Source organism: Fukomys damarensis, unplaced genomic scaffold, assembly GCF_012274545.1.
Source record: "Fukomys damarensis isolate Sample0158 unplaced genomic scaffold, DMR_v1.0_HiC HiC_scaffold_19, whole genome shotgun sequence".
Classification (NCBI taxonomy): Eukaryota; Metazoa; Chordata; class Mammalia; order Rodentia; family Bathyergidae; genus Fukomys; species Fukomys damarensis.
This window is the reverse complement of record NW_022900931.1, coordinates 54300014-54312344: the sequence shown is the minus strand read 5'-3', so window position 1 is coordinate 54312344 and position 12331 is coordinate 54300014. Positions and strand designations below refer to the sequence as shown.

General features: G+C 39.1%; 1 protein-coding gene across 5 annotated transcripts in view; it reads right to left on the bottom strand.

Annotated features, from left to right (window-relative positions):
- Dpy19l3 (dpy-19 like C-mannosyltransferase 3) overlaps positions 1 to 12331 on the bottom strand; it is a 76563-nt gene that overhangs the window by 42589 nt on the left and 21643 nt on the right. For all 5 annotated transcript variants that reach the window (XM_010640992.3, XM_010640990.1, XM_010640994.1 and 2 more), the window contains exon 4: positions 7323 to 7413. In XM_010640992.3, the coding sequence (XP_010639294.1) occupies positions 7323 to 7413 (91 nt within the window). The remainder of the gene's footprint in view (positions 1 to 7322; positions 7414 to 12331) is intronic.

The following is a 12331-nucleotide window of genomic DNA, read 5'->3' as shown; positions in this document are numbered from 1 at the left end:
GTTATAGCCTAAGCCGAAAAGGGATTGAAAAGGGAACTTAAACTGTTTTCAAGTAATCGTACTGTTAGTAGCAGTATCATTACTGTTGCTTTGAAAGTATTATGTAAATGGCAGCATAAAGCAAGTAAGTGACAAAGTTAACGTCACAAGGAACCAAATTTTTCAATTTAAGAAAAAAATGGATACAGATGTAAAAATTAAAAAGTAGAAACTTTTTTTTTTTTTTTGGTACTGGGATTGAACTCTGGACCTTGCGCTTGCAAGGCAGGCGTCAGCACCACTGAGCTAAACTCCGGCCCCAAGAGTAGAAACTTTTGTCTTAACTTTGCCCTGAATATTCTTACCTTTATATTTTCCTATAGGGAAAAAAAAAAATCACATTTTCTAGCTACCCTCGCTAAAAAGACCTGGAAATCGTGACTCATCCACTAGCATTAACTGTCCTCAGCACCAAAATTGGAGTCTCTAAATAACCACTAAGATAGAGCTCCTGGGAGGAAGAGCTGATTCTAGTGCAGCAGAAGAAAATACACAAAATGGGCCTCAAACATCTTGTGTTATCAAAAGGCAAACGAAGTTGCCCAAGACTGCCGGGGTCATGGCAAAAAGACAGTGGGCAACTCACCAGAAAGGAACTAAGCAACTGAATGTAAGCATGCCAAGGACTGAAACACATCAAAAATGTTAAAAATCTGCAAGTTATGATGACACTTAACAAGGAAACACTTAAGGGGCTGGTGATATAGCTCAGTGGTAGAGCACTTGTAGATTCAATCCCTAGTAGAGGAGAAAAACAATCTAAAGGGCAAGCTAGAAAGGCAACACACACTAAAACTAACAAACAGAAAAGACCAATATTTATTCTGCCTTGCTCCCCCTATGAACTAAACTGGCTTACCAAGTAGTTACTGAGAAAAACGTATTCTTTAAAAATAAATTCTGGGAAGAAAGGAACCCTTCCCCATTGTTGGTGGGAGTGCAGACTGGTGCAACCACTGTGGAAATCAACATGGAAATACCTCAAAGAACTAGGATTAGCAGTCCCATTTGACCCAGCTATTCCTCTTCTGGATATCTTCCCAAAAGAATTAAAAGAATCATATCACAGCAATATATGCACACCCCATGTTCATAGTGGCACAGTTTGTAATAGCTAAAACTTGGAAACAGCCCATTTGCCCATCAACTGGAGACTGGATAAAGAAGATGTGGCTTTTAAAAAATAAAATGGAGTACTACTCAGCCATAAAGAATGAGAAACTGCAGACATTTATAGCTAAATAGATGCACATTGAGGCCATACTCTTAAGTGAAATAAACAGGACACATGTGTAAATACCGAATAGTTTTTCTGTTGTGAAAAACTAAAAAGTGTAAATAAGGATCAAACTGTATAACTGATAACGTGAAATATGAAGAAAAGGTCTAAAGGAGTAGGGGAAGTGGGAGGAGTAGGGGAAAGGAAAGAAGGGAAAATAAAAATATGAGAAAAGGAAAAAATGAAAACAAACTCTTTGTAAATAGGGAAGGGTGGAGGGGGTAAAGACAGGGCAGGGGAATGGGGAAAAATAAGAACCAAGATCTGTCATGTAAAGGTACAAGATCCCAGTGATGAATGTAACTGTACTGTATACCTAAAAAGTACCAATAAACAATGAAAAAAATCTGATAAATTAAAAAAATTCTATTCAATAATACTGGAAGAAATAATAGAAAATCATAGTTTTACAATACATAAAATTAATGGACTTATTTATTTATTTTTGGTACCAGGGATTGAACGTGGGTCCTTGTGCTTGCAAGGCAGGCAGCAGAACCACTGAGCTAAATCCCCGGCCCATCATCAATGGTGCTCAAATAATTAGGTAAAACACTAATGAGGAATTTAGTAATGGACAGCCAGCCAGACAGACACTGTGTGCCCTCTGATGCAGAAATGATACCATCTAGGAAGTATTTTTACCAAAGAGTAGAACCTAAATCCAAGCAAGCCTTAAGCTAATTAACAATTAACTGGAAATTCAGGAAAGATATAAAATGACACTACAGGACTCCATAAAAATGCAGAAAGTGGGAAACTGTATAAAATAAATCAGTGTATTTGACAAAAAACTACAGGGAAAAAGATGAAACATTGATATATTTAAGAAAACACAAATATATATCAAATGACTGCAATGTACATGCATCTCAAAAACTGTATAAAAATCTAGCTGAGTGTGGTGGTACATGTCTATAATCCCAACACTGCGGGAGGCTGAGGCAGGAGGATGTAAAATCAAGCCCAGGCTGGGCAACTTAGTGAGATTCTGTCCTAATAAAATGAAAATAAATTTTATAAAGGTCTAGCTTAGTGCAAAGGTTCTGGGTTCAATTCCCAGTACTTTAAAGAACAAGAACAAATAAAAAAACAGGCAAGCTGAATTAAAAATCTGCAAAAGGACTTCTGGGAAGATGGTGGGGTGGTGAGCAGCAGAGAAAGAACTTCTCCGAGACTTGGTGTCTTTACACTGGAATAAAGCAGCGTGAGGAGAAGGAGAGGGAAGTGGGTCTCCAGGACCCAGGAAGGATCTGAGGCAAGAACTGAAGTCCACAAGGAGAGTGAAGAGTGAAACTTTAATGAAGGGGAGGGAGGTCCCAAGCAGTGCTTTCTCCCAGAGCCGGGACTCTTCAAGAGGGAAGGGTGGGCCAAAACTGCAGATGCACCATGACTAATGACAACTCTAGAGCCCCATGGAGAAATGCACCAGTGGACAAACCAGACTGCAGCAGCTGGTGAGTTATCCAGATTGAGACCTCACCCAGGAGAGGGTGACTGGCTGGTGGCCATCTTGGAGAGGGGCCAGCTGAGCTGGAACTTAGAATAGCTGCTGGCAGACTCCATCTGTGGACTTCTGGTGCCTCAGTGTGGGTACCAAGTTCAACTCAGCAGAAGGTCACAGAGCAGAGTTCAAGCCGGCAGGAGACACCTAAAATGTAGGCTCAAAGAATCCGGTTCCAGTCCCACAGCCAGAAACCTGACTGAATTTCACAGGAACTAAAGGGGCAGGCTGGCTGGGATTCTCCAGTACCCCACTGTGAAGCTGCAGCTATCTTGCTGAGATTAATCAATTTGGCTCTGGACTTTGTTTGCCCACATTGTCTAACAGTGACAGAGAGACGCACCTTGAATTGGATGTTTGGGGGTTTTTATCTTTTCCTTTTTTTCCTACTTTCTAGTTCTTATTTTCTTTTGTTTAGATTTTTTCTTGATTGAACAGTTTCTAGTTTTTTGCTGTTCTGTTCTGCTCTTATTTTTATTTTTTTTCTTTTTTCTTTCTCACCTGTCTTCATCAATTTCTTAAAGTTGGTTCTCCAGCCTTGCTTCTGACCTCTTCCTCTTCTCCTATTTCTGTTTTCTAGCCCCTAACCCACTGTAAATCTTCTCCCCTAAGGGTAAATAAGCCATATTAAGGGCTACAATTTGTCATTTTCTAGACTATTTTTAATGCTATTATTATTGTTGATTGTACTACTTTAGCCAAGGTAACATAATTGTGCTAATTAGTTGTTCCTCCTTGTATACCAAGACTGAATTTTCCTAAGGGTCTTAAAAAACAACAACAACAAAAACCCTATAGGCCAGTGCCAAAGAACTGGCAGCTAGGCCAAGTAGGCCCAATAAATTGAACAGGTAGGATCCTGCAACAGACTCAAAATGTAAAAGCTAGTTCGAGGACCTGAGTTTGATCCCTGGTACCAAAAATAAACAAACAAAAAACCCAAAAGCTAGTTACACCTAGAAGACACTTCTGAGAAGTAGCCATTTTCTAAGGGTTCTGAATACTGGCAATAAAGCTACTTGCCATCAACTCAGGATCAACTTAAAAAAAAAAAAGAAAAGAAAATGAGAAAACACTTAAACAAGATGCAAGCCCCACAAACTTTCAGCTCACCCAAGGCAAACCCCAGGGGCAACGAAGTAGAACAATCTGAAAGCCACCCACCTGGACTATGAGGTGGTAACAGAAGTAACAAAGCAGATGAAGGAGGCTCTAGCAAAAAAATCTAAGCAGAAACAATTTCCCAGATAACTACAGAGATGGTGACCAGAATGAAAGATACAGATAAAGAGATAGAGGAGCTCAGGAATGTGATGGAAGCCATGAACACCCAGCACAGGAAAGAAATGGAATCCATGAAACAGAGGGGAAGGAGGAGGCGCAGAAGGCTATCTGGATTCAAACAGATATGCAGATTAAAAACTCCACTGGGGGCTGGGGATTTAGCTCAGTGGTTCTGCTGCCTGCCTCCCAAGCACAAGGACCTGAGTTTGATCCCCAGTACCAAAAAAACAAAACCAAATAAACAAAAACTCCATTGAACTTCATCACCCAGCTAAAACACAGTTGAACCATACAGATATATTTACAGATGAAGAAACATGAGGCCTTCGATTTACCGCAGCTTGGGGCTGGGACACAGACAAAATAAGATTGGTTACGAGTTGATCAGTGTTTTAGCTGGGTAATGGATACACTAGAGGATTTCTTCTATCTTTTTATATGTTTGAAATTTTCTAAAAGAATATTCTTTTGTAGTATATGTGCTGCTGAAGAGAGCACTAAAAGAACATTTTTAATGAATGATAATGGATGAGCTGAAACATGTCAACCTCTGAGTTTGTCACAATACTTAAGAAAATACTCAGGTGCCTATAAAGCAGTTTCTCAGCCTCAGTACTACTGGCATTTAGATCCAGATGGTTCTCTGTTGTGGGGCTGCTGTGCACACTAGAATACCTACCTGTACCTCTAGCCTCTCACTGGATGCTAGTGCCACACCCTCTTTAGTTGTGACAACCCAAAATGCCTCCAGATGTTTTTTACCCTCTAGGAGTACCTCCCCCAATCAAATGAGAAATTCTGTTTTGATGATGCCAGAGAAGCAACTCAAAATTCCATGAACTGTCAAACAGAGCCAATTCTCATTATTCATAGTAATTATGTCCTATAAAGTTGTGAGAAAAAGTGAAACACTGAATTTTTAATTAACAGAAAGTAATGGCTTAGGTTCTTACAACTTTATCATTATATACTTTTATCAAATATATAACTCTGCTTTACGTGTTTTTGTTTAAAACACTTTCTTTACATTGTTTAACGTGTAGTCAGCAGCAATATAATGCATACCTACACAAAGCCTATCTAACATGCTTTCTCTGTAAGGTACCTCAATGCCTTCTTGCACTTAGGCAACCTGTACAGCACTTTCACACCATTTGTGGGGGCCCTTTTAAACTATAAAACCAGCAAACAGCTTAAAAATGTAAAAATTCATGGCACTAAATGGACTATGAAAAGGACACTGTTGTGGCTTTTTTCTAGATGTTCCCTTGAAGCCTCCTGTGCTCATAGGTAGAGCTTTTTGGAGGTAGTCGGATCTAGGGTGCATGAATGAGGAGTAAGTGTGAATATGGTCTAAGGGTTTGACAACTAAAGTGGTCAACTGATTGGTTTAGCATAGTTCTGGGTGAGGACAATGGGAAGGCCAACCCTGGGTGTGGGTGGTACCACCCAAAAGGCTTTATAGCCTAAATGGATGATAGGGAAAGGGAGGCTTGCTGCTGTTGCTTCACTGCATGTTGCTTTCTGACTGCTCTGCCATGGTCTGCTTCTCCTCTATGATGCCCCTTTGCCATGCCACCCTGTCTTGGAGCCAGCTGACTATGGACTGACCTCTACAAATTGTGAGCTGAAATGAAATTTTCCTCCTCCAACTTGTGGGTGTCAAGTATTTTGTCTCAGTAACAAGAAAGTAACTCAGTTACTGTAAGATGAGAGCTAAACTGAGATAGAGCATTCCCTCTGCTTTAGTCTCTCTGAGAATAGAGGCAAAGAGTTGGCTCCTTCTTTTCCCCAGCTCTGGATATGTCCATGAACGCTGTGGAAGCACCATGATTATTGATTTGGGTGTTACAGAAACATTTCAGGGAGTGCATGATTTTGTAAATTTGGAATCCATATGAGTAGGATTGGCCTGTATAGGTGAAAAATCATTACTTATTCTGTCTTGTATAAACTGTAGCTCAGGTTTAAGAATCAATTGATGAGAAAAATATATTCTATACAACAAAGTGTCACTTAATAAACAGAGGAGGAATGAGAGATTTAGAATGTCACTATTTTGCAGCCTTATTGGAATAAAGGATATAGCCAATACAGTGAACCCTTGACTTACAAACTCAGTTCATTCACAAGGGCTGGTTCTAGCTCAAGTTGGTCAACTGAAGGCTCAGGCTCTTCTACACAGCCTTCTAAATCTCTCCCCTGTATACAGGCAGATCTCAGTGTTCTTAAAACATTGACCGAGGATTCCTCAACTATAACCCCACACAGGAAAGGATGTTGTCATATTCCTTTCAGAACTCTTTAAGGGTTAAATCTGTATCTAAGACCATCTGGAAGCCCAAGGAGGTCTAGCATTTGGATCAACTTGACTTTGTAAGTTAAAACTAAAATTCTGGTCATAACCCCAGTTGTTTATATGTCAGGCTGGACATAAGAGTCCACTGTAATCATCAATGGTTGTTGGTACCAGTCAGTGAGAGGCCAAGTGGATTTATGCTGGATGAATCTGGCTATCAACACAAGAACCAAGTGATTACTTTTTATGGCATAAAAACAAAGCCAAAATTTCATGCCTCCTATTGTGATAAATGTGGATGCACAAAATATCATCTATGAAGAATTCTCACCAAAGATAGCACAACGAACTCCAAGGAAAGCCTAGAAAGGGACAACTGTCTGCCATGTGTGCACAGCACATGGAGGACATATTAAGTAGAAAGACCTTGGGAGGCGTCCATTAGAAACAGGAGAGGTAAGGAGGCTCTAAACTACTTCCTAAGTGAAAATACAGGAAAATGGGCAATTGTCGGATAAAGGAATAAATGGCAGCAGTGAGGACAAGAGAGACAGCTATATTTGCATTACCAAAATGCTCAGTATTTTTAGATAATACTCCTTTCACCTGCAAAAACCTCTTTAAAATGATCATTAGAAAAATAACAACAAACTAAGAAATCACAAAGAGATTGCTTTGGGGATTGGGACAGAGTTAAAAGCAAGGACAGGGGAGTTATACAAGGTATTATGTAACTTCTTTCAGTGTGAACCATTTGTATGGGATGATCAGACATTAATGAGGAAAAGCCACACAAATTCAGACAAAACTACACAAGTTCTATAAAGCATTTAGAATGCTTTAGTGCAAAGTATGTTCTGACTAAAAGGCTCCATAAAATACAGCCGATCCCAAATGAAACTATTAGTTGTAATTACCTTGCTTGAGGGTTGGAGACTGCAGCATCTGCTTGTAGTAGGAGTAATATAATCCACATTCTGTTCTGAATGAGATTTCTCGTTCCACTTCCTGAAACAAAGTTAGATCTACTGGGTTTAGAGGACTTAATTTTATTTCAATATGTATTGTCACTGTAGAAACAGGATACAGAACTACAGTTTAAAAGAGAAAAAGCCAACAAGTACAGTTTACAGTTTCAAGAATATAGTCTCAAGAAATCTTTCCTTTTTCTTTTGTTTTTTATCATTTCTTTTTGGTTTTGTGAGGCAGACATTGGTATGTAGTTCAGCCTGTCCTTGAACTCACTACGTAGTGATCCTTGTTGAGATGATCCGCCTGCTTCAGCCTCTTGAACACTGGGAATGCAGGTATGTGCTACCATTCTATTTTTGTGAATGTTTATTTTCCATAATAAACAATTTCTTAAAAAGTGGAAATAATTAGTAACTAGTTCCATTTAAGTTGTTTTAAAGTGAATGTTTTGCTTTATTTCACAGAAAACTAATTTTAAGAAATTAAAAAACATCACTATTCACAAGTAATATTAGTGATATGCCAAAGAGGCACATTATAAATGAAAAACCTGCCAAATGAAAAGAACTATGATTGCATTAGATACCTGTATAAAGGCTAGCAACATTAGTGGTCGATACTTTTCTTTTTATTCTAAGAATATAAAGCATTTAGACCTTCTACATGAATTTTACTTCAACCAGTGTAACCATGTTAGAAAGATGTTCATGTGGGTAAATGGATACATGAAATAGTTCTTTCTTTTCTTTTCTTTTTGTACTGGAGATCAAACTCGGGACCCTGTACTTGTGAGGCGAATCACTGAGCCAAATCCCTGGCCCTTACACGAAATATTTCAACTGCTTTTGGATAAGAACTAAACACTTAAAAGTAATGGCTATGAGTCAATTTGTTGCAAGATGCTTTTATTAACTCAAAATAAGGAGGCATTGAGTAAAGAAGATGAAGGGGATTTTCTGGAAGAATCCTGCTCATACTTAGATGGTATATTTGATACACATGTAAACATATTAGTGAACAAAAAGCTATAATCTTTGTCATGATAGATTCTTTTATCCAAGTCTTCCCAGAAACCAGGTCCTAGAATCTCTAGCACACTGTCTAAATGTAATCTCATCTATGCCTTCTTCCGATCACAGCAGATCCACACTCCATAAGCACAAATGAACTGAGGGAGGACGATAAACGCGGAGCATCCCACTTCTGAACCAATGAACTTCTTTTAGCGCATCTTTGTTTCCCCCTTCATCTCATGGTTTTCAAATGGTGATAAATATTTCATTAAAAGAACTACTCATGCTATTCCTCTTCAGTCCTGAAAATTATTTCAGGTATTTCCCCTATCCTTTAAATATTCTCCTGTCCTTTAAAGACATTATAAATTAATTCACAAAGAAAGCACTGAAGAAATACTCTCTTAATTATTTGAAAGTGTAAACATCCAATTACTGGCTCCAAAAAACAAACTATTAGGTTGTATCACTATTAACTCACTCCTACTAGAAACATGAGAGGGGAGGAGTGAGACAGAAAACTTTTTTATATATTGAATTTCCTTTTACAAAAAATAAATTTATCTTGGGGAATTAAGCATTAAAAAAGGCCCTTGAGGTTCTGAAATTTAATTAGCACACTTGCTTTTAAAAAGAACAACACAGGATAAGGCAGCTTTTCTAGTTTCCATAGTTGCTACTGATATGTGTTTTCTTTTACAGGAATAAAGGCAGCTTTTCTTAGTAGTTATGTTACCTCCAGTCATCTCTAATCTTGGAAAAAAAACTGCTCTATTGCTTCTTATAGAAAAAATCCAAATTGGCATCAGTTCTGGTATGTTCAACTCCCTATTTGGTCATATAATCATATGGGCCATGAAGTGATGTTAAGCAAGCAGTCATTAGCTTTTGTCAATGAAAATGAAAGGGAAAAACAGCTTCCAGTTTAATTTGCTTTTCTCCCTTCACCTTGACTGTCTTAAAATGTTCACAGTACTAATACTGCCTTCAATGGAATAGCCTCACATCAAACCTGGAGCTCCAGCTGCAGAATCGAATTATTCTTTTCCATCTATGGGCTTCACTTCCTATATAGTTCTAAGAATAAAACAAAACAGCCTTATAAAGATGAGGGGAAAAAACTTTGCTTAAAGTTCTAAAAGTAGAAAGCTTCTGTGCCCCACCCCTCTCTCAATACATGCAACACACACACACACACACACACACACACACACACACCCAAACAGAGGGGGATCTAATTAGTAAAAATGCATTCAAACATGATTAATTGGCAATCTTGGCACCAGCTGTATAGAACCAAATGCTATACTTTATTAGACAGAAAGTTGCAAGTTTTACATCTGTTCATGCTAAGAGAACATCTGCTTTACTCAAACACTTTTCCAGTTTTACAGCAATTTATACTTTGCCTGGTGGATCACACCAATGAAAATGTACACCAATAGAAGTTACCCTCTACAGAATGCAAAACGAACAAATACTCCACAATTTAATTTGCATAAGTTTAACGGGAAAGCAGCATTTGTGGAAAGAATGAAAACATCTCTGAAGATAATGACAGGAAAAAAGTAGAAAGACAAAAGAACTGTTATTTCTAAAGAACTGTGCAGATAAAACCATTTAACTAGTAGTTTATATAGTAATTTAATATAAGTACTAAAAGGACAGCATCAAGGAAAAAAAAAGGGAAGGGGGGGCTGTTCACAGTTAATGATTTGTGTCCCTCACAGGTATTTAGGCAAGTTGCGGGCAATGCACCAAAGGTTAACAAGCCCTTTTAGGAAAATGACACCCAATGTGGAAAGGAAATGCATCAAATTAGCCTTTAAAATCTCATGCATATAACTCCTGTTTAAAAAAAATTGTCCCCCCAAATAATTAGCCTGCTGGTGGCAGGGTATCCAATGTGCGATTAACTTTATGAATGCTATCTGTTTCAGAATTATGTTAACAAATCATCTCACCAAGCAACAGTAGCTCATGATAAGACAGCTGTTCTAAGAGTTCTGTACTGGGAATCATGCCCTCAGCAAACATATTTATGGCACATACATGGTTTATTGTCTGGTTAAATTCATGTCCATCTGTTAGAATGGAAGGATTCTTGCCCTAGAGTTGATAAGAGCCGTGACACGAGAGCTGCCAGGCGCTGTCTGTGAGGCAGGAAGGCTGCAGCTGAAGTGACAATACTTCCACTAAGCTTGCGCTGAAGCAGGCAGTGGCCTTGTGCTACTGAGGCGACTACTGTGTGCATTAACCCTACTTATTCCACGGAGTCCTTGCTTTGCAGGAGTATTCTATAGGAAGATATGCACATTGCACAATGTCAAATAAATAACAAGGTAACAGCGCAAAACATTAGCACAAGGAGAAAGACTAGGAAGAAACTAGTGAATGTTTCTAGAAAATGACAATTACCTTTCTCCATCATTTAACTGAACATTTATTGGCTGGAGAAACAAAAAGAGGTAAAAGTTGAGACTCTGACCCCAAGGATTTTATGCCCTAATAACAAAGAACAATGCAATTTGGTGTGGTAACACATACCGGTAATCCCAGCACTCTTGGAGGCTGAGGCTCGGGGATTGTATATTCCAACCCAGCCTGGGTAATTTAGCAATTTAGGGAGACTCTTTCAAAATAAAAAAATACTGGGAACATAGTGCCCAGTGTGAAGGCCCTGAGTTTAGTCCCCAGTACTCAAACAATACAGAAACACACGCATGTGCGCGTGTGCACACAGATATAGATGAAGAGGGAGAGAATTCACTGCAAACAAAGGAAATGACTGAGGAAATGTAGGTATCAAAGGTAGAGAATGAATCACCTTTGGATTCTTTCTTCAACCTACCATCCCCATTTCATTCATTCATTCATTCAATAAATGCCTATTGACCCCCATTAAGTGATGAGCATTTTTCTGATGCCTACAGTAGAAAAATATCTGCCTTCATCAAATTTATAATTTAAGAGTACAGGGAGAAGCGAGCAAGTAAATAAGCAAAATCCTTACTATGTAAAAACAGTTTTAAGTAATGCAGAAAAAAGTACAGCAGAGAAGGACTGGGAGGACAGCAAGGGCAGGTGCTGTGACTGGAAAGGCTCCACTGGTGAAGTGGAAACTGAACAGAAACCAGAAGAAGCAAGGCAGGGAGCCAGGCAGATGCCTGGGGGAAAGAACCTGCCAGTCAGAGCAATCCACAGGGACCTGGAACAGGAGGGCAGCAGGGTGGCCAACGGGGAAACAGCAGAGTGGTTAATAAAGTCCGGGAGGTGGCCAGGCAGGAAGAGACAGACCACTCAGTCCTAGTAGGTGATGAGAACTCTGGGTTATATTTGAGAGCTAGCAGGGGTGGAGGAGAAAGGATGTGGGAGTTTGTTTGAGACCTGCTACATTTGAATATGAGCTGTTTTAAGCAGAGATATGCACTGATGGAGACTTTTAAGTCTCCATGGGCTGTTGTGTTCAGAATAGATGATCTGGAACCACAGGAGAGTAGAGAAACCAGAAAGGGGGCGGCTGGAACAATCCAGTAGAGAGAAAGGTGGAGATTGAGAGATGATCAGACAGACGGTGGATCTTGTAAAAGTAAAGCTGAGAGGATCTGCTGAGACTTTATGTGGGGGTTTGAGAGATCTAAGAATCTTCAAGGTTTCTGGCATGAGCCACCAAAGGATGAAGTAGCAAGTTAGAGATGGAGAAACTTAAGGAGAGCTGGTGGCTTGACTTTGTTATCTGTGGAATCTCTAATGTCTACAAGACATCCAAACAAAGGTGGCCATGTGGCTGGATATAAAGGTCTGGAGTGCAGAGTTGAAGTAGGAATCTATATTTGAGAGTCACCAGCAAAGCACTTAACATTGGGGAGGAATATTCTTGGAAATGAGGACAGACAGAAAAATTTTGGGGTTTTCTGCCAAAAAAAAAAAAAAAAAAAAGC